Source organism: Crotalus tigris, unplaced genomic scaffold (assembly GCF_016545835.1).
Source record: "Crotalus tigris isolate CLP2741 ecotype Arizona unplaced genomic scaffold, ASM1654583v1 scf7180000024167.7108832, whole genome shotgun sequence".
Classification (NCBI taxonomy): Eukaryota; Metazoa; Chordata; class Lepidosauria; order Squamata; family Viperidae; genus Crotalus; species Crotalus tigris.
Genome location: NW_024100417.1, coordinates 4994701 through 5015131, shown reverse-complemented (window position 1 = coordinate 5015131; position 20431 = coordinate 4994701). Strand labels below are relative to the sequence as shown.

General features: G+C 38.7%; 1 protein-coding gene across 10 annotated transcripts in view; it reads right to left on the bottom strand.

Moving 5' to 3' along the window:
• The window catches only part of ST3GAL3 (ST3 beta-galactoside alpha-2,3-sialyltransferase 3), a 203826-nt gene that overhangs the window by 53682 nt on the left and 129713 nt on the right, over positions 1 to 20431 (bottom strand). For all 10 annotated transcript variants that reach the window (XR_005554260.1, XM_039323074.1, XM_039323081.1 and 7 more), the window contains 2 exons: positions 18496 to 18591; positions 13408 to 13594 (listed from right to left, as the gene is read on the bottom strand). Coding sequence is in view for 9 of the 10 variants with exons in the window: in XM_039323074.1 (XP_039179008.1) it covers positions 13408 to 13594; positions 18496 to 18591 (283 nt within the window). In the remaining variant the exon portion in view is untranslated. The remainder of the gene's footprint in view (positions 1 to 13407; positions 13595 to 18495; positions 18592 to 20431) is intronic.

Here is a 20431-nt window from a genome sequence, read left to right as displayed (position 1 = left end):
GGGTGTTTTTGTGTATGAAAATAAATACAAACTTTTGTGTTTTTTATATTCTCTCTTTTTCACACACACACACACAAAATTCTGATAATATTCAATAGCAAAAATCTGCAAAAATTAAAAATAAAGCAAATAATTTTCTATGCATGAAACATTTGAACTATACATTTCTTTACTATTGGGATGAAGACACTCTTCAGGATAGGGAGCTGGAAACATCTCAGTAGGAACTGATGCTGTGTAGTTAATCTGACTTTCAAGAAGCAGAAGATAAGAAGACTAAAGAGTAGATCTGCAAGACTCGTGGATTTATCTTCCATTTTATCCCAAGTCAAAATGATACAGTGTTTCCATTCTCAGTGTATTTTGAAGATAGATAGTTTTTGGCCAGGAGGCATATTTTGAATTCTAATAATACACTGTGGCACTCATGTAAAATAGCTGTCAGGACAGGGGCTCATCTTTTCAGTGGCATGGAAAATGTGACCAGTCTCAAAATATCCATTTCCTTAAAAGTAAACTGATAAGGGAGCTTTCCAAAATGCTCTTTATCCTTCAACTTAGTTTCATTGCTTTTGTTTCCAAGAAAGGCTAACATGACCTTGGGCCAGTCACTCTCTCTCAGCTCAACTCATCTCTCAGAGTTGTGGTGGGGAAAATAGGAGGAAAAAGTTGTGTTGGTTATGTTCAATTTCTTGAGTTATTTGTAAACATACTAAAGGCGGGAAATCTATCAAATAAACAATGGTTGGAAGCATCACTATTTCAATGAACTGAAGAGGGAAGCTTCAGGTCTGCCTAGAATTTGGCTAAATTGGGCAAAGGACTGGAATCTGGAACACTTTCGCCCCCTCCCACAAGTGAAGTCATATGTTTATCAGAATTATGTTTACAGAAAAAAAATGAGTCAAACTTCTAAAAAGGAAGAGCAAGAGAGGTGCTAGTTATGAGTTAAGGGTTGTAAAATAGATTTGGGAAAATGGAATCATTTTATCTAAGGAAGTAGACATCAAAGCAAGACATATACAAACTGAATTTGCTTACACCTTTTCCAGAATCTCCCAATGTCCAATATAGAGTGGAATGTATTCTGTCACTTCAGCAAAGACATGATGCATGGAAGAATATGTACAATATAAACAGAAGAGCAATTAGAAGATGGAATACCTGGTTAGTATCTTAGCTTGCAAGTGAATGAATCTATTTCCCTCTCCTTTGAACTTGTCAACATTCAGCCTTCTCTCTCTACAGGACATTAAATTGTTTTCATTATCAGATGGGGAGTTGCATTCTTAGAGCTATTTGATTCTCTGGCAAATGCATGTGCCAACGGTAGAGTTAAGTTGGGAAATTTCAGGGAACCCTTCTTGATGTTAGCCAAATGCCTGAACCTGACAGAACTAAAGAAAAGCTCTACTGAGGGTGTTAAAAAAAGAAAGGTATCTCAAGAATTTGTGAAGTATATTAGTACTGCTAATATTTCTAATCCTTTGTGTTAAAGTGTTGGATGTGCTCAGAAAGAAAATGCTTATCTATTTTTCATCACAGAAAGCCAATCAAGAAAGCCTAAAAAAGTACTGTTGCTAAACTCTTTCCAAGCACTTTATTTACCCATATTCCATTAAGTCTCTCCCAGAAAACTGACTAATTTTTATATAATTATTTGCAAAAAGGAACTATATTTCCTTCAGTGAGCAATGAACTCTCACAACAAAGAACATTTGTCATCAAAGAGAGTTACATTACAAAAGTAGAACCTGAGCAAAACAAACACGATGGAAATTTTCTTGGACACTCTCACCCTTTATTGCAAAAAGATCAGGAGGCATTGGATAGCACCATTCCAACTAATAGATTGTATTAAAAGATATCAGCAGCAGCTCACTTCATCATAAGAGAAAAATATTCAAAAGAAAAAAGAGAAATAAAATAATCCCCAATGCATAAAAAGATAAGATAATCTTTATTGTCATTTTTTACTATGAGCACACTGGCCCACATTAAAAATGAAATTCTGTTGCCCGCTCTCAAAAGAAACTATATATCTAACCATATATGACACACATATACACATGCTATATACATACACACACACACACACACACCCCTTACACCTATACATATAATTATTCACCACTATCCATTTTGAATACCTAGCGGAAAGAGGGAACGTGAGTTCACAAGATTGATGCTATATGGAACAAAACTGTGACTGAATTTGGATGTTCTGCTTCGGATGACACAAAGCCTCCTCTGAGAAGGTAACAAGGAAAATAGATAGTGAAGAGGATGTGTAGCATTCCAGTCAATCCTGAGGACCTTGCTTGAGCATTGCTTATATGCTATATCCTGGATAGAAGGACATGAACTTCCAACAATCTTTTCTGGCATCCTCACCACTCTCTGCACTGCCTTCTTGTCTGAAGCAGTGATGCTTCCAAACCAGACAGTAATGCAATATGACAGGATGCTCTCAATCATCCCTCTGTAGAAAGTGGTAAGGACAGGCGAAGGATGATGTACTATTCTCATGCGACACAGAAAATGCAGGCACTGCTGTGCCCACTTCACCAATATCTCACTGTTGAGTGACCAAGCTAGTCTACTCGTTAGCTGCACATCAAGAGATGCTGCTAACCACTTCCACAGGTGAATCATGAATACACAGAGGAGTGTGGCTGTGCCTGCCTTTTCAGAAATCAACAAGGATCTCTTTAGTTTTTCCCTATGTTTAAAATGAAGCTGTTTTTGTTCACCAAACCCTCTACTTCCATGCAGTAAGCACCTCATTGTCATCTTGAATAAGGCCCACTATTGTTATATCATCCGCATACTTCACAATATGGTTGGTGGCAAATCTGGCACAACAGCCATGGGTCAACAGGGTGAACAACAGCAGACATAGGACAAAGCCCTGAGGAGAAAAGTCAAATGAAAGTCAAAAAGTAAAACAGAAAATTACAAAAGCCATGGGCTCACAAAACACATTTGCAATCAGAGCATTCCTTCTTCCTCTGGTGACAGAACAGAGAGGTTTCGACAGTTTTCCCAAAGCCCAGGAAGGATGGAGCCTTATGTTGAGATTACTAGGTGCCTAGAGTAGGAAATCTAGAAGTTAAAAAAAAACAAAAACTCCCAGAATCTCTGATCAAGAGGCAAATCCCTAATAATTGCAAATTGGCTTCATTTGCTCAATGCTTTTCTCTCTTAGCTTCTCACACAATCTCATTAAGCATAGTGTAAAAAACTGCTGTAATTCCCCTCCCCCACAAACTAATAACAGGGGAACATGGGAGATGTAGTCCAAAATATCTGGAAAGGTTCAAATTCTAGTTATAAGAAAACAGACTTTTTTATTATAAAGAATGAATAGGCAAATGTAAAAAAGATGTTGAGACTCTAGAAAGAGTACAGAGAAGAGCAACAAAGATGATTAGAGGACTGGAGACTAAAACATATAAGGGACAGTTGCTGGAATTGGGTATGTCTAGTTTAATGAAAAGAAGGACGAGGGGGGACATGATAGCAGTGTTCCAATATCTCAGGGGCTGAGATAGAAGAGGGAGTCAAGCTATTCTCCAAAGTGCCTGAAGGCAGGACAAGAAGCAACGGATGGAAACTAATCAAGGAGAGAAGCAACCTAGAACTAAGGAGAAACTTCCAGACAGTTAGAACAATTAACCAGTGGAACAGCCTGCCTTCAGAAGTGGTGAATGCTCCAACACTGGAAGTCTTTAAGAAGAGACTGGTCAGCCATTTGTCCAAAATAGTATAGGGTTTCCTGCCTGAGCAGAGGAGTGGACTAGATGACCTCCAAGGTCCCTTCCAACATATTATTATTATTATTATTATTACTAATAAAAGTAGATTTTTAAAAAACCATTTGCAATCAGAGGCATTCCTTCTTCTTCTATTGGACAGAACAGAGGGATCTGGTCAGTTTTCTTAAGGCCCAGGAAGGATGGAACCTTTTAAAACTATCTCTTCCAGGCTGTAACAGGCTGAAGCCTGACTGCCTTTTATTTTCCTATATTCTATCCATACCAGCTAATCATTAGAAATAACTTTGTAATATTGGGCACTAATATCTAAATTGTTGTTCTTCCCTCTCCATCACTATTTCCTTTCGTGTCATGTCTTTTTACTGTAAGAATATTGGCAATGATTATGACAACTGAGGTGTTTTTTTTAGCTGAAGAGGAGAGTAAAGATATTTTATAAGTATTTTGTGACTGCCATAGGTACATTTCATTAATAAATAAATGAAAGTTATGCAAAAGAGTAAGAGAATATAGTACTGCTCCTGAGTAACTTTTTGCCTACTGTGTAATAATATCTAACACTAATCAATCTGCTAAAGTGAATACAAATTCACTTTGATTTTACTTTATTAATAAGTTTTAAGCTGAAAATACTTATGTGGGAACAGAAAAAAAAGTTCTAAATCTAAACCTATTGTCACAGAGAAAAAAAATTATGTAACAAAATAGAAAAATGGGCAGAAGATCAACAATGTGTTTCTTTCTGCCACAGATAAGTGCCAAATGAAAACCGCCACCTATTGTATCTATGGCAGTCACAAAGTGATTAAGAGTAAAAGAATCCTGCCAAGGAGGACAAAATACAAAACTTCTAGGTGAGATTAACAGAGTAAACAGTCTTTACAGGATTAGAATTTGTAGGTGTCGTTGTCACGTTAAAAATAAGAAACAGGTGACTGACAGTATGAAAGAGGGAAAGAGCAAAGAACTAGGGTTGCAAATTGATCAGCTAAGCAGTGCAATCCTGTTGCTTTATTAATGTCAACCAAGTTCACTGGGACTGTGCATCCTAAGCATGCACAGGATACCACCCTGATGATGAAGCAGACCTCTTGGAATATGTACCTGCATACACACCAATATACTCCACAATTTGAAAAGTCAAGGAGTGAAGGACTCACCACAAGCACTAGTATGTTAAGCAAGTTAGAAATGTTCATCAGAATTTAAGGGCAGCAGTTTGGCTTTGTACATGAGGCGAAGGGAAGACCACCAGTCACCTCCTGTGTGGAACACCTGCAAATACTGATGACAACCAATATTGATTATGTACAGCAGGGAAGAACAGCACTGAGGCAGGAGCAGGAGCAGATGACTGTGTGCCTGAGACCAACATGACTGCAGGTCTGTTCCCCACCCAGTTCTTCAGGAAGAGGATTTTTTTTTCTCCTTAGTTCTTCACGGAATCTACTCAAGCCTTCACAGAATCCTAGAGTTCCATGAAACCTAGTTTGAATAATCCTGACCTAGAACTTTTGGGTAGAGAAGCATACAAATGAAGCCAATCAATCAATCCTAACAAATAACTATAACAAAGAGTCAGAAAGCCACTAGTAGTGCACAGCCTGTCCTGTGTATTGTGTTGAGTTTCTTATGTATGACTATCTCTCTTCTGAGCAGAAGATATGAGTGTACAATTGTTTCAATGAGTACCTAGCTTCCAGGGAGGAAGTCTGCTCCTTAAGCCATTATGACAGTGGAACTGGAGAAACTGGCTGATTATCCCCACATATCTAACCACCAAGAAGAAAAGTACAAAAATAAGGGAAAGAAGTCCTCAATACATTTATATAAGAATATTTTTTTGGTGGGGGGAGTTGTATCTGTGTAAGTCAATCTCCTCTATAACATCTTGGCTATATTTGTTCTTCACATGTTATATTGTCCCCAACTTAGTGCTCACCAGATGTAGGATGTGGGAATAGATCTGGGAACTAAAGGTCAACGTATCAGAAAGATACTGACGAAGGCATTCTTATGATGCTCCTTCACATACGCTTTACTTATTTGAATTGCATTTTTCCCTTTGAGATGCATTGATGAAGTTATCAGCTACCTTCCTAGATGAAAATATATTTAGGGGGAAAATCTCAGAAAAATGGATTCCTGAAGTTACGCAAAAATGCCATTAACCCACAAGGAAAGACACAGAGACGGGTCTGCTAGGCTTATCCATAATTGCAGAAATTAAGGAGATGTCTATAAACACTTTGCTTCTCTATATATTAAAGGATAATTGTACATTATAAACAAATATATATATATATATTAACGTCCCATTGCTCTTTTTTAAAAAAAATGTTGCATTTTATTATTTATTGTATTTTAAAACAACTTTTCAGATAGTTATTGCTTCTAAAACCAACTCAAATTTTCAAGTCTCATAATCAGCACCGAGGAATAAGTAAGCTTTGTAGGAGGAAGGATTATGGATGAGGCAGTAGCTTGGTTAAGGCCTCCTAGTGAGTTCCTGGACAGAGGTTTCATCCAGACCAGGGGCTTATTTGCAGCTCAATCTCTTATCTGCAACACTAATCTTATATGAAGAGAGGATTCTCAGGTTACCACTTCTGTGCTCTAAATCACTTCTCTCAACCCCTGCCCCCCCCCCGTATGTTCCAATTATGCCTCTGCAAGGACAAATATGCACACAGAGCTTTTCCCCAAGCTATGAAATGGAAGACAGATAGTGTTAAGCATCCTTGCTACCACCTTATTCAAATGGAAAAATTAAACAGTTGTCAAGTTCTAGAAATAACAGTGTAGGGTTTCTATTACAACTGCACATGTATGAGATACAGTCAATCTTCTGGGTGGTAAAGCATGGAAATTTCTTCAACTAAATTTTAGAAATTTTAACTCAGAACTGTGTTGTGCATTATGACAAACTGTGCTTACAAACAAATTTGTTCTGTTTTATTACTTTTTATACCAGAGATCAATACTGGCATACAGTACCATATACCCTGGATGCACAGCCAAAAACCAGAATGGCTAGATCAACAAGAAAAGACAAACTTTGGATATAAAAGCTGTTGTAAGAGGAGATTTCTGCACTCTATGCTCCAGGAACAAGTATGTGAAAATTACAAAGAACAAGAAGAATTTGAATGGAGACCTGCCCAGAAGCTTGGAGTGTATTGGTGCAAGTAATTTGGTTTTTTCTTCTTTGTAAGAAGAAAGCAAGGGCCGCAGACCCCCCAACCTTCCAGAAATACATGTGCTTGTTTTGCCCCACCCAACAAGGAATGCAGTTATTCAATCCCTCTCATCACTGCACAAGGATAGGTAGAATTAACACAATGACAACTGGGAAGTTTTCTGCCCAAACATAGCTTGGTTAAATCTGAGGTAAGCACTTCTATTGAGCAACTTGAGGCCCATCAGGTTACATTTATCCCCAAGGAGTACAGACAAGGAAGAATGGCAAAAAATAGAATATAATAAAATAAAAAGGCACCTGACTAAATAATGAGATTCTCAGTGTACTGGCAAAATGTTGTGAGTATGTGTTCTGCATAATTTCCAGCTGCATGCAATAAGTGATTCCCAAACTTTCAATTTCACCTCTCTTAAAGTCTCTCAAACAAATGTAAGATCTGAGAATTAGAGTTTAGAATTTATTTTTGGACAGAAAGAAAATAGGAAAGTTTTAAGGGTTAGAACCTTATAGGTAGTCTTCAGGTTACAATGTCAATTGTGACTAGGATTGCTTTCTCTAGGTGATGCTGCCATAAAGTGTGATGTCACATGACACATCACTTAGCAACAGCAATCTTGGTAGCCGTCCTAACCCCAGGAGCATGTGCATCATTAAGCAGGAAGTGACAGGAGTCCCAAGCAAGAAGTGTAGGTGTGCTATGGAGAGTGAGATTTGCTGCAGGAAGACTCAGTGGAATACAAGCTGACAGCTTCACACTGGTTGAGGGAGGACTGGATGGGGAAGTGCTATGGAATATGAGAATCCTGGGATCTGTACTCCATTGTAGGTTTCTTTGGAGAAAAAGTAATAAGAGCAACTTACTGGAGTGACTTGCAACCTTCCCTGTGAGCTTCCCCATTGATTTTATTTGTGGGAAGCTAGCAGGGAAGGACACAAATGGTGATCACACAACATCAGCTTGCCATGAGGTCGTAATCACAAACTGATCATCTTAAATGTCCAGATTGAGATCACGTGTCTGTGAGGGTGCTGTGACAGCTGGAACTTTGAGGATTGGTCATAAATAATTTTTTTTTCCAGCACTATTGTAACTTTGAATGGTTGCTGAACAAATGGATATAATCTGGGGACTACCTGTAACTGAAAGCATTCTATTAGCCAAGCATATTATATGGAATTTCTGCTTGTGAAATCTTATCTATTTTGCTATTTTACGTTACATATATTTCTTGCATGTTTGCCATGACCTAGATCTTTATCTGAAAGGGAACTTTGCACATACCTTCTCCAAAACGGAGATTCAGTCCCCATCTATACCATCACCCAGTAGTTTTTATACATCTTTTCCTACAATATCTTGACAAAGCAAAAAATTATTCTAACCACAATACTGGTTTCAGAAATAAGGAAAACAAAAAGTAAGCACTGAGTTACATGCAAAAATCTCTGGTTTCAATAAGCATGAGTTTGAATATTTGTAGAGTACTGTGTCAACATATATCAGTGATGGTGAACCTTTTAGAGATCGAGTGCCCAAAAACCACCTCCCCACCTGTCCCTACTCTGCCCTGCCCGCTGGGCCACCCACCACCTCCACGGCCCGTCACAGATCACCCAGGCAGCCCAACAGCGCCATGGTGGCCATGTCCTCTGCCCGTGCCCTGCAGCATTATATGCATGCAATGGGGCCCAAGGACGGAGTCTTTTCCCCACTGCCCGGCTACCATGTCTTTGGCTACGCTACCATGTCCTTGGCTACGCCCAGGAGTGACTCTCCTCCAGGGGGGCTGCTGGTGAGGAGGGGGCTGTGGGAGGAGGCGGGGCTGGCAAGACGGTGCGTGTGCCCACAGAGAGGGCACACACCGTCTCTGGGGGCTGGCTGAAAGAGGGAGGGCTGAAACTCTCTGACAGGCGGCCCGTTTGTTCTGAAAGAGTTACTTGCCAAAGGATATCAGCTCTTTTGTTCCATCCACTTAATGACTCAGGAGATTGCTTAATGACCAGAACTGGGAGTGCCAGAATTGTGATTGTTGGATGAAGCAGTCTTATGACATATTGCTAACGACCGTGTTGCTTTCAAAAACTGAGATTCTGATCACAATTGTGGTCAGAAATCAAGAACCACCTGTAATCCGATTCAAGCATTTACCTGTATGGGAAATTCCCCAGAAACATATGCGGATTGCCTGCAGTTTCATTACAGAAGATATAATTTTCAATTGCATATATATTGAGTGCTAGGTGTAATTTGCATTTTTCACAACACCCCCATTTGCCATTCCAGTGTTCCCCAAGGGCCTTCTCCAGGGAGGAAGATGTTTCATCTGTCACCAGCTGAATCCAGGCAGCCCTGCCTCACCAGCAGGCAACCCAGTTGATCCCCCATCCTTCCTCTTTCCATATGCTGCTTCACCTCCTCTTAAGAGAGCCCTGGTGAAGCCTCCTCCTTTTCCTCAGCTGCCCCGTGGAATCTCTACCACTTTATTGTAGGGAAGGGATACCAAGGGAGATACAGACCACAAGGAAAAATACAACATTCTCCATCACTCTGCTCTGTCCCCAAGGGAGTCCTCCCTCCAGGGAGGAAAGTGACTCACCTGGCTGCCAGTTCCCCCAGCCATCCCTACCTTGCCAGCAGGTATCCAAGTTGCTCCCTCATTGTTCCCTCACCAGTTACCATCCTTAAAAGATTACAAATTTCAGCCTTGGTTCCAAAGCAGCCAATGGCTACTCACTTAGTCAAACTCTGCTGCCAGCTGATTAGGTGCAGGAGCCAGAGGAGGCAGGAAAGAGGACAGGGATATCCTTACACTACACAACCTACAGGTTTCTGAGAAGTGTAGTTGAATAGAGTGGTGATGCTGGAGCCAAATCCCACGTTAAGTCATGAGTCCTGAATTTTGGATGCATTCCATAAATTAGCCCTTTTGAGGTAAATTGATTCAAAAATTGTTGCTCTATGATGTATTACTTCACCCAATTGACAATTACAAAATATCAAAGAGACACAAGAATTTTAGTAGCATACTTAACAACCCATGACTTGTTGGGTCATTCTTTCAGAAATAGACTAAAGAATAAGAGTAAATAGAATAAGACAGTGACCATGGGTAGGCAAAAAAGCAGTGACAATGGGAATAATTTCTGACTTCCTGATAGCTTCCTAATTGACGTTGCTTGTGGGAAGCTGACAGGGAGCATCAGATATCATCATTCTCCTCCGCAGTTCCAACCAGGGAACTACTTGTCACTTTGCTAGGGAAAGACAAACAAAAAGAGGTGGTGACCATGAAGTAACCTGCACACATACTCATCATCCCAGTGTGTACCCAAGAGCCCCTTCCCTTCAGGGGAAAAAAGGACTTACCTGTTGACTGCTGGCACACCCAGTCAGCCCTATTTCAGCAGTAGACATCCAAATTGCTTTCTTCTTTCTTTCCCTTATTGCCCACTGCCATTAAGATATAGGTAGTACTCAACTTACAACAATTCATTTAGTGACTGTTCAAAATTACAACAACACTGAAAAAAGTGACTTATGACCATCTTTCACACTCACAACTGTTGCAGCATCCCCATGGTCATGTGATCAAAATTCGGATGCTTGGCAACCAGTTCGTATTTATAACAGCTGCTGTGTCTTGGGGTCATGTGATCAGCTTTTGCAACCTCCTGACAAGCAAAGTCAATGGGGAAGCCAGATTCACTTAACAACCATGTTAGTAACTTAACAACTGTAATGATTCACTTGACAATTGTGGCAAGAAAGGTTATAAAATGGGGCATAACGTACTTACCCAACAACCTAAATTTTGGGCTCAATTGTGGTGGTAAGTTGAGGATTATCTGTATTTGAAATATCAGCTTCGATTCCAAAGCAGACAATCCCTGCTGACCTCTTAGTTGAGGAGGTGAGGTGGATAAGAGGATAGGGATACACCCCTCCACTCCCTTGCGCCACAGAACCTATGGATTTTTGGGAAGTGTAGTTGAAAGGTGTGATGGAGCTGAAGAGGCCACAACTTTGCCAAATTTCTCTCCTGTAGCAGTCATAGTTGCTAGATTTTGGGTGGATTCTTTAAGTTAGCCATTTGAAGTATATTGACTCAAAAACTGTTGCCCTATAACACCATTACACCTAATTGTAGATTACATTTGAAGGTTTCAAAATATCAAACAGATACAAGAGTTTTAATAGTATATAGACAGGCAGATTGCAGCAGGATGAAATAAGCCTTTTTTTTTTGTCCTCCAAGAATGTTTCTTGACATATATTGTAATGCCTGTAGATGTATCTGGCAAAATTAACTCACAAGAACAAGACAAAGGAGGTGAAGTAAAGGGAAATTTATGTTCTAGTCCCTGCGTGTATTAATACCTTCTGGAAGTAGTCGGCTTGACAGATCTGCTTTCTGCCTCTCCCTTTGCTTTCCCCTCATGACTGTGACTCATTCTTAAGCATTCTAGAGAATTCATTTCCTCTTTGGTGCAAGATGGATTAGTTTTAACCTATTTGGACTGTGCATCGGCTTTCAGGGTGAAAGTGCATGTTTTTGTGTAGCTTTTGTCTAAAAGGGAATTCAGATGTGTGATGACAAACAATAGTTAATGAGAAAGTATCAGAGGTCACAATAAGCTATTCAACAAGGAAAAATTAGTTATTACTTTAGACTGCATTATATTCTAGTCCACCTCTTTACAAATCTTACTGTCATGATAGTGAAAAGTCTCTATGATTCTAAAGTGAACTCAGCCAATAATTCCTCAGAGAATAAACAGAAATAAGAAATATGGAGACAGCAATATTTTCCTCCAATAAATATGTACTTTGTGTTCACACAACCTCTTCGTATCTCATATTTCAAAAACAAATCATGACTAGTCCTCTATACTATATAAAATGGGGAATTTCTCTTATACCATCTAGAAGGAATATTTTGACTAACACTAGACCTTGTTTTCTTTGATAAATAATTATTCATATCCTCAAAATACATTAGTCACTAAACTGATGCACATACAGATTGAGATGGCAAGGAAGCACATATATTCTCATTCCTTTGATGAAATACAACTGAACCCTAATTGATCCTCAATGGCTCCCCTGCACATTGTGACTCACAGATGCCTGTGCAACAAGCAGTGTTTTAACATAGCTGCACTTGCAGGCAAATGTTCACTCACCATCAGACTTCCACTAATAAAGGCTATATCCTGATGCCACTGGCACTTCCTCTGTAAATTCATGTTTGGGCAGATTATTGGTGAAATTGGGTATATTCAAGTAAGAGGGAAAAACCTAGAAATTACCAATATCCAAATAAACATTTGCCCTTGCTTGCCTTCTTGGCCAACACAAAGCAGATGTTCAAGGAGAATCCCCTCCAGGTGATTTTTTTTTCTGACGCAAGGAATTATCTTTGAATCAACCAACTAAATACCTTCCTTGCATAAACCTCAACTCTGCTCCCAGGTTAACTTAATTATTTCAAAAGAGTCTGATCTAATCTTGGCAGAATCTGTATTTCTGAAATATATTTCTGCTTAATGTTTTCTAATAAAACAGATTTAAGAATGACAATAATTCCCAACTAAAAGCATAGTGTCCCCTACATTTGCTATTAAGGTTTATAAACATGTTCTACTCATGCAGCATAGTATATGTTTCAAATAATTGAAAGAACAGAACAAAAAGTAACTTAGAAGTAAGAACAAAAATAACCTTCAAAGTTTGCAAACATAAATAAAAATAGTTTCATCATTTTATATTCAAGTACAAATGAAAAACCTCTATAAAAATGTATTTACATATGGTTTCTAAAACTGTATTGGTTAGGATGCAAGACACATGATGATTGACTAGTCAGTCTCCAAATATATTGTCCAGTCTTTAGTCTGAATTTATTACCCATGGCTACCTGCTTATCAATCTTGTTATTGATTTTTCCCAGCAGGCAGCTTGCAGAAATGTGCTCCTTTCACTCTATCAATATCAATTATTTGTTATGTGTTGCCATCCCAGATTTCTTATTTCTGTATAAAAAAAGTTCAGTTGAATTTAATAAACTTTAATGCCCAGGTTATTTGGGGAAGAACTCAGGACCCATTGTTAAGACAGATGCTATTCCGTAGAAGTAAGTATATAAGAAGCATAAATACTGAGCCGGTAACTAAGTTCTATTTCAGAAGCTTCTGTAGCAAACTGAGATTATATCAAAGTAACAGCACATGTGAGATGATGTCATAATACAGATCAAGCCCTTACATATAAGCAATTTCTGATGCAAATTGCAGTTTTTGTGATCACTGTAATCACATACACTTTATCATTTCACCTCTTTGGTCATCAATGTTGTAATTATAAGTGAATAACCCTGAAACATCAGGAATTCCTCCAAGGAGGAAAAAAAACAACCTTTATCTTACCACTTTTTCCTTATAAACAATGTACTTTAGCCACTTGAAATCCTGCCACTTGAATCCTGCCAGTACAAATAGGGAATCCTTCTCATACTGCTCAGGTTTCTGGATAGCCCCTTCTGGATACGTTATCCGCATTGTTGTCTTGCCACCAACATCTTTTTCAAAGCCTTTCACTGGAGCAGAATTCAACCTTCCAGGAGATTAGACAAAAATTATGAATTGTATTTATATTTGAGTTCAAGGTTTTGTGTAACAAAAATCAATGTCAGGAACTCCAGTTCAGTAAAAATTGCAAAGGCATCACACTCAGATTATTGAAGATTGTTACTGCCAATAAAGCAATAAGCAGTAAATAAAGCAAAAATCAGAACTGGCTGATACTGCCATTAGTTTACACTATAAATGATCTATTTTTTGGAGGCAAGATATGTGATTATATGTTGTATGGATAAAGTATTAATATTGGCAAAAAATTATTTTTTATTTATTTATATTTTACATTCCTGAACTGCCATGCCCCTCAAAGAGGGACTCTAGGCAGTGTATAATAAAACTTCAAAATATGAAACAGATATAAGGATGAAAATGTTAGAATTAAAAATTTTAAATGGTATACAAATTTTAAGGAGGCAAGAATAATTAAACCTTGTTAAAATCATGTTATTTCTTGAGTCTTCAATTAAACCAAAGAAGAAGAACAAATTCCTTTAGCAATTTGATACTTCCCATATTTCCCAGCTTACTACAAACAAAACTTGGGAAAAATACTCATTTAAAGATACCAGGCGCACTATTTTTTAATTAAGTTATACAAAAGAATTCCTAGAATCCCTTCTCATTTCTGCATATTATTTTTGCACTTCTTTTTTATAACATAGAAGTTGCTGCTAAAAAGTTTTTTTCTGTACTAAATTTTCAGTGTTATGATTTAATCAAAGTTTTTGATAGAATTGCAGTGTGTTAGAGGTACAGTGTTCAAATAGATAGATAGATAGATAGATAGATAGATAGATAGATAGATAGATAGATAGATAGATAACCTTTATTCTCATTTTTTACTCTGGGCACAATGGCACACATTAAAAATGAAATTTAGTTGCCTGCTCTCAAAGTGTACATATACGTAATACACATTTAAACATACTATATACAACATACGTATAGACCTACATCCTTACATATAAGTAACATATAAATATTAATCACTGTCCATCTTGAATACATAACGGAAGGAGGAAGCTTTAGAGTTCACAAGATTAATACTGTATGGAACAAAACTGTGACTGAATCTGGATGTTCTGCTTCGGATACCACGAAGCCTCCTCTCAGAAGGTAGTAAAGAAAACAGGTCATGAAGAGGATGTATACTGTCCCAGACAATCTTGCAGACCCTTATATGCTATGTCCTGGATGGAACTGCCAATAATATTTTCAGCTATCCTCACCACTCTCTGTACCGTCTTCCTGTCTGAAGCAGTGATACTTCCAAACCAGACTGTGATGCTGTATGACAGAATGCTCTTGATCGTCCCTCTGTAGAAAGTGGTAAGAATAGGGGAAGGAAGATGTGCTTTTCTCATGTGCAGAAAATGCAGGCACTGCTGTGCCTGCTTCACCAGTGTCTCACTGTTGAGTGACCAAGCCAGTCAACTTGTTAACTGCATACCCAGGAATTTGATTTTGGTAACTATCTCCACAGGTGAATCATTAATGCACAGAGGAGTATAGCTGTGCCTGCCTTTTCTGAAATCGACAATGATTTCTTTGGTTTTTCCAATGTTTAAACCTAGGCTGTTTTCCTTACACCAGTTCACCAAACCCTCAGCCTCCTTGCGGTAAGCACCCTCAAATAAATATTGTAACAAATGAAGATTTGAAATGAGAGATAAAGTACTTCAGAGTTATTCTTTCAAAAGTACATTCCTTATCATTATTCCCTAATGAAATCAGAGCTTCCTCAAAATCATGGTTATATCAGCTGAAACATTCTTCCAAGAATTCAGAAATCTATTTGATTCATGGAGACTTAAGTCTCCTATAACAGAGACAATTTTAAGGTGGTGTCATTTAATAAAGGGGGAAAGAACTTCCAACCTAAACCTTCCAAATAAATAACTAGAAATTACAGCAGTATTACTGGGGGGAAAAAAATCTAAACCATCAAACTGTGGTTCAGTTAGAAATGACTGGAATATGTGCTACAGAGTGTAGCCAGTTTAGTCTAGTGGTTAAAGCACCAGGCTAGGAACCAGGAAACTGAGTATTCTTACCTTAGGCATGAAAGTTAGCTAGTGACATTAGGTTAGTGTCTCTTTCTCAATCCAACTCACCTCATGAGATTATTGTTGTGGAAAAAATAGGAGGAGGAAGGAATATTAGATATAGAATAGAACAGAGCGGGAAGGAACCTTGGAGGTCTTCTAGTCCAGCCCCCTGCTCAAGCAGGAGAACCTACACCATTACAGACAAGTGACTGTCCAGTCTTTTCTTAAAACCTCTAGTGATGGAGTGCCCATGATTTCTGAAGGCAAGCTGTTCCACTGGTTAATTCTCCTCACTGTTAGGAAATTTCTCTTTAATTCCAGGTTGCTTGTCTCCTTGGTCAGTTTCCAACCATTGGTTCTTGTCCTGCCTTCTGATGTTTTGGTGAATAATGTGACCCTCTCTTCTTGGTGGCAGCCCCTCAAAGTACTGGAATACTGCTATCATGTCTCCCCTATTTCTTCTTTTCTTTAGACTAACCAAACCCAAGTTCTGCAGCCGTTCTTCATATGTTTTAGTCTCCAGGCCTTTGATCATCTTAGTTGCTCTTCTCTGAATTTTTTTTTCCAAACTCTCAACATCCTTTTTGTGATATAGTGACCAAAATTGGTTGCAGTATTCCAAGTGTGGTCTTACTAGGGTTTTATAAAGTGGCACTAATACCTTACGTGATCTTGATTCTATGCCTCTGTTTATACAACCCAGAACTGTATTAGCTTTTTTGGCTGCTGCTGTACACTGTTGGCTCATAGTCAAGTGATTGTCCACTAGGACTCCAAGGTCCCTCTCAGTTACTGTTTTTGAGCCAGGTTTCATCTAACATGTACTTATATCTTTGATTTTTCCTGCCTAAATGTAAAACTTTGCTTTTCTCCACATTAAAATTCATTTTGTTGAATAGGGCCCATTGTTCAAGTTTGTCAAGATCTTTTTGGATTCTGAGCTTGTCTTCTGGGATGTTGGCTATTCCTGCGAGTTTGGTGTCATTTGCAAATCTGATGAGTTCCCCTTATATTCTCTCATCTAAGGGAATATGTTCACCTCCTTGAGTTATTGATTAAAATAATAAAGGTGGGATATCAATACATAAACAAATACAGCTGAAATAACCTACTTGAACAGTTCTATAATTGTCATGTCAATTATATGTTCTCAGCACAGTGACATTTTATCAACTGTCAACTCTACTATCATAAGTGAAAAAACAATACAGCTTTGAGTGGCCAGAATTTAATTTATCTAAAAGTTACACTGAGTATTTTCTATGAATGGAATTCTGGAATATAACCTCTGCAAATAATGAGGTTCATTACTGTCCTATATTAAAACACACAAATTGCAGATCAGATACAAAAACATTAAATTCAAGATCACATCAAAGGCAAAGTGTTGTGACATACACTTCAGAAGATAGCTATTTCTATCTTCCTTGCCAAGAATCCCATTTTGAAATAATTTTGGAAAAGAGTTTTTTTCATTTGAGAGCGTAGGAAAAGCCTTGAAGCCTTTCCTTTTATTACCTTCTAAGCTGTTCCTAATCCTCAGTAGGAGTTGTGCAGTAAACAAATTTGGTGTAGGAAAGCTGGGCCTTTTAACCCTTTAATCATTCCTTCTGCTCTGAGCTGAATGAGTGGTTGAGGGTTGGACACGACTGATGAGGAAGATATTCTGAGCAAAGTGGGAAAACAGGATTGTGGTTTCCACAAAATCTCACTTCCTTATGAACTGCATGCACCCCTGCAGCAACTGCTCCTTAGAATTAACAATTACATGTATAATACAATATCTTCAACAGCATGTTGGCTATCAATTATGCCTAATTTTAAGTAAAATAGGTTAATACATCCTGATTGGGAATTTGGAAAGCTTGAAATTGATCATATCTGGCAGGCACCAGATTAGGAAGCTGAACTAATATGAGAATGATGTAATTAGGATTGTTTCAATAAAAATAAAATAATGGATTCTAATCAAAGGGTCATTTCAAATGCTGAAGAAAGAACCAAGTATTCAAACATTGAATAATTGATGGCTGTTATTTTTGTTAATTTCAACTTTTCTGCCATTTATAGTATTATAAATGACAGCTGCACATTGGTCATCTAGGTGATAACACACACACACACACACACACACACACATCCCCAAAAGTAAGACCTACCCCAAAAGCAAACCCTAGCTTGATTTTGGGGGGCAAGCCTAATATAAGCCCTACCCCAAAAATAAGCCCTAGTTTTGGGGCAAGGCACATGCTGCAGCCAGGTGTTCCACGCCCCAATGCTTGTCATGCCACGTGGCTCATCACGCCGGTACTGCCGCTTGTGGTAGGAAACCGCACAATGCTTCGGTCTGTTTCTGGCGCTTGCAGCAAAGACCACACAGTGCTTTGGGCCGGTGGCAACAGTCTGAAGCGCCATGTGTCCTCCTTCCACAAGCAGCAGAAATGCCCTGATGTGCTGCACAGCTTCCTGCCACAAGCAGCAGCAACTGCATGAAGCATCATGCGGCTTCCTGAAGCACCATGCAACTTTGTGCCATGAGCGGCAGCAACAGCGTGAAGCACCACCATGTGACCTCCTGCCACGAGCAGTGGAAACAACGCAATGCACCATGTGGTGTCCAGCCACAAGGGGCGGCAAGCAGCTGCTGAAGAAATCAAGCAGCGGCGCAACTGGTGTCGGGGCGTGGGAGGCCTGGCTGTGGCAGTCCTAATGTAAGACATCCCTCCAAAATAAGACCTATTGCCTCTTTTTAAGACAAAAAATATAACATTTTATATATATATGGCCCATACACTATTTCCTCTTCTCTTTTGCTGAAACAACTCACCTGATAACAATGTCATAGTCATCAATTTTCAAGCCCAGAGATTTGTTTGCTAGAATGCCACCATTTCCCACAATTATACATCGTCGGCAGCTAAGACTGAAAAGGAAACAGAAGAGCAATTGGTTAGACAGCAAAATGCATAGGCACAGTAGTATTTCTGGTCCAGATTTGAGCCAGTCTCTCCTAAAAGAATCAGAAAGTAGTTAATTCGCAATTAAAAGAATGACCCTTAATAGTAATACAGTGATGGTATTGGTATTGGAAGATGATAGACATAAAGTTAGGAACATGTTGTGGAAATTGGTTGGCCCCCTTCTGCTTTAATCTAATTTGAAACTTAGTTTATGATCTTTTCCAGTTGGCCCTTGGCCATGTATAACTGAGCTCTTCCATCTCCTTGTGGCAATACAAGTACCGTACTTTCCGGCACATAAGACGACTTTCGCAAGCGTTAAAATCAGCACCAAAGTCGGGGGTCGTCTTATACGCCGAGTCGTCTTATACCCTGGAAATAATGGTAGTTTCCGGCATATAAGACAACTTTCTAGGCATGTGACTCGGCGACGAAGACGGGGGTCGTCTTATACGCCGGGTCGCCTTATACGCCGGAATATACGGTAGTCCTTGACTTACAACTGTTTGTTTGGGGCTGAAAAAAGTGACTTATGACCATTTCTCACACTTACGACTGTTGCAGCATTCCCGTGGTCATGGGATCAAAATTTGGATGCTTGGCAACTGGTTCATATTTATGATGGTTGCAGTATCCTAGGGTCACGTGATCACCTTTTGCGACCTTCTGACAAACAAAGTCAACGGGGAAGCCAGATTCACTTAACAACCGTGTTACTAACTTAATAACTGCAGTGACTCAGTTAACAACTGTGGAAAGAAGGGTTGTAAAATGGAACAAAACTCACTTAACAAATGTCTTGCTTAGCAATGTAAATTTTGGGCTCAATTGTGGTTGCAAGTTGAGGATTCCCTCTAATAGGATCAATTTGGTTTCTGTGTACTCCAAGGGTGTCATTTTGCAACATTTTGCAAAATTTACAGGAGTGTCAAAGTTACTTTCAAATGATTGTAGCTTGTCAAGGATACCAATAAAAGAGAATATTTGTAGCTCAGTGTTGAAATGAGGGGTCCTTGGTGCTCTTTGAGCTTGGTTGTTTTCTTGCAGATGTTTCATTATCCAAACTACGTAATACCATCAAAGCTAATGATGATAATACCTAGTTTGGGTAAAGAAATATCTGCAAGAAAATAACAGAGCTCAGAGTGCACCAAGGACCCCTCATTTCAAGGATACAATGTTTTTCTTGGCAATGGATTGCTAGAGATCAAATGTAAAGAATACTGTAAATTACTATAAAGAATAATCTACACTTGATCTGTAGCAATGGATTGATAATATATTTGAATCAGTCTTTTTTTACAGGCCTGGATAAATGTTCTGATTTCCCTCTCCTCCTCATTTGTATATCATTAATGTTTTCTCTCAACACAAAGACACCTACTTTGTTTAACAAAACATAAAGTAAGAAAGGAAGAACTGAAATACTGTAAGATGAATATAAATTAAGATAGTCCATATGCCATGTATACCTTCTGCACCCAAGGATTATTCCACACCAAAATTTGGCAGCAAAATGTTTGAAATCTGGTGATGATTTTTTGCTCTGTAATACCAATTCTGCCACAATCCCTGACAAAAGGACACAAATTTCCCAAAAGTGTGATTTTAGACTGTGTCACGGGGTTTGAGAAGAACTGGAAATTAAGTGGCTTTCTTTCTTGAAGGTCTTCTATTCCCATTCCCATTCTTAAAATCTGCTACCCTGCCTACAAAATGACTTGCCTTCTGCAATTGTACTGAAGATCAGACGGCTGGATTGCAGTCCCTGATCTCTCAAATATTGCCTGTACCTGCCATAAA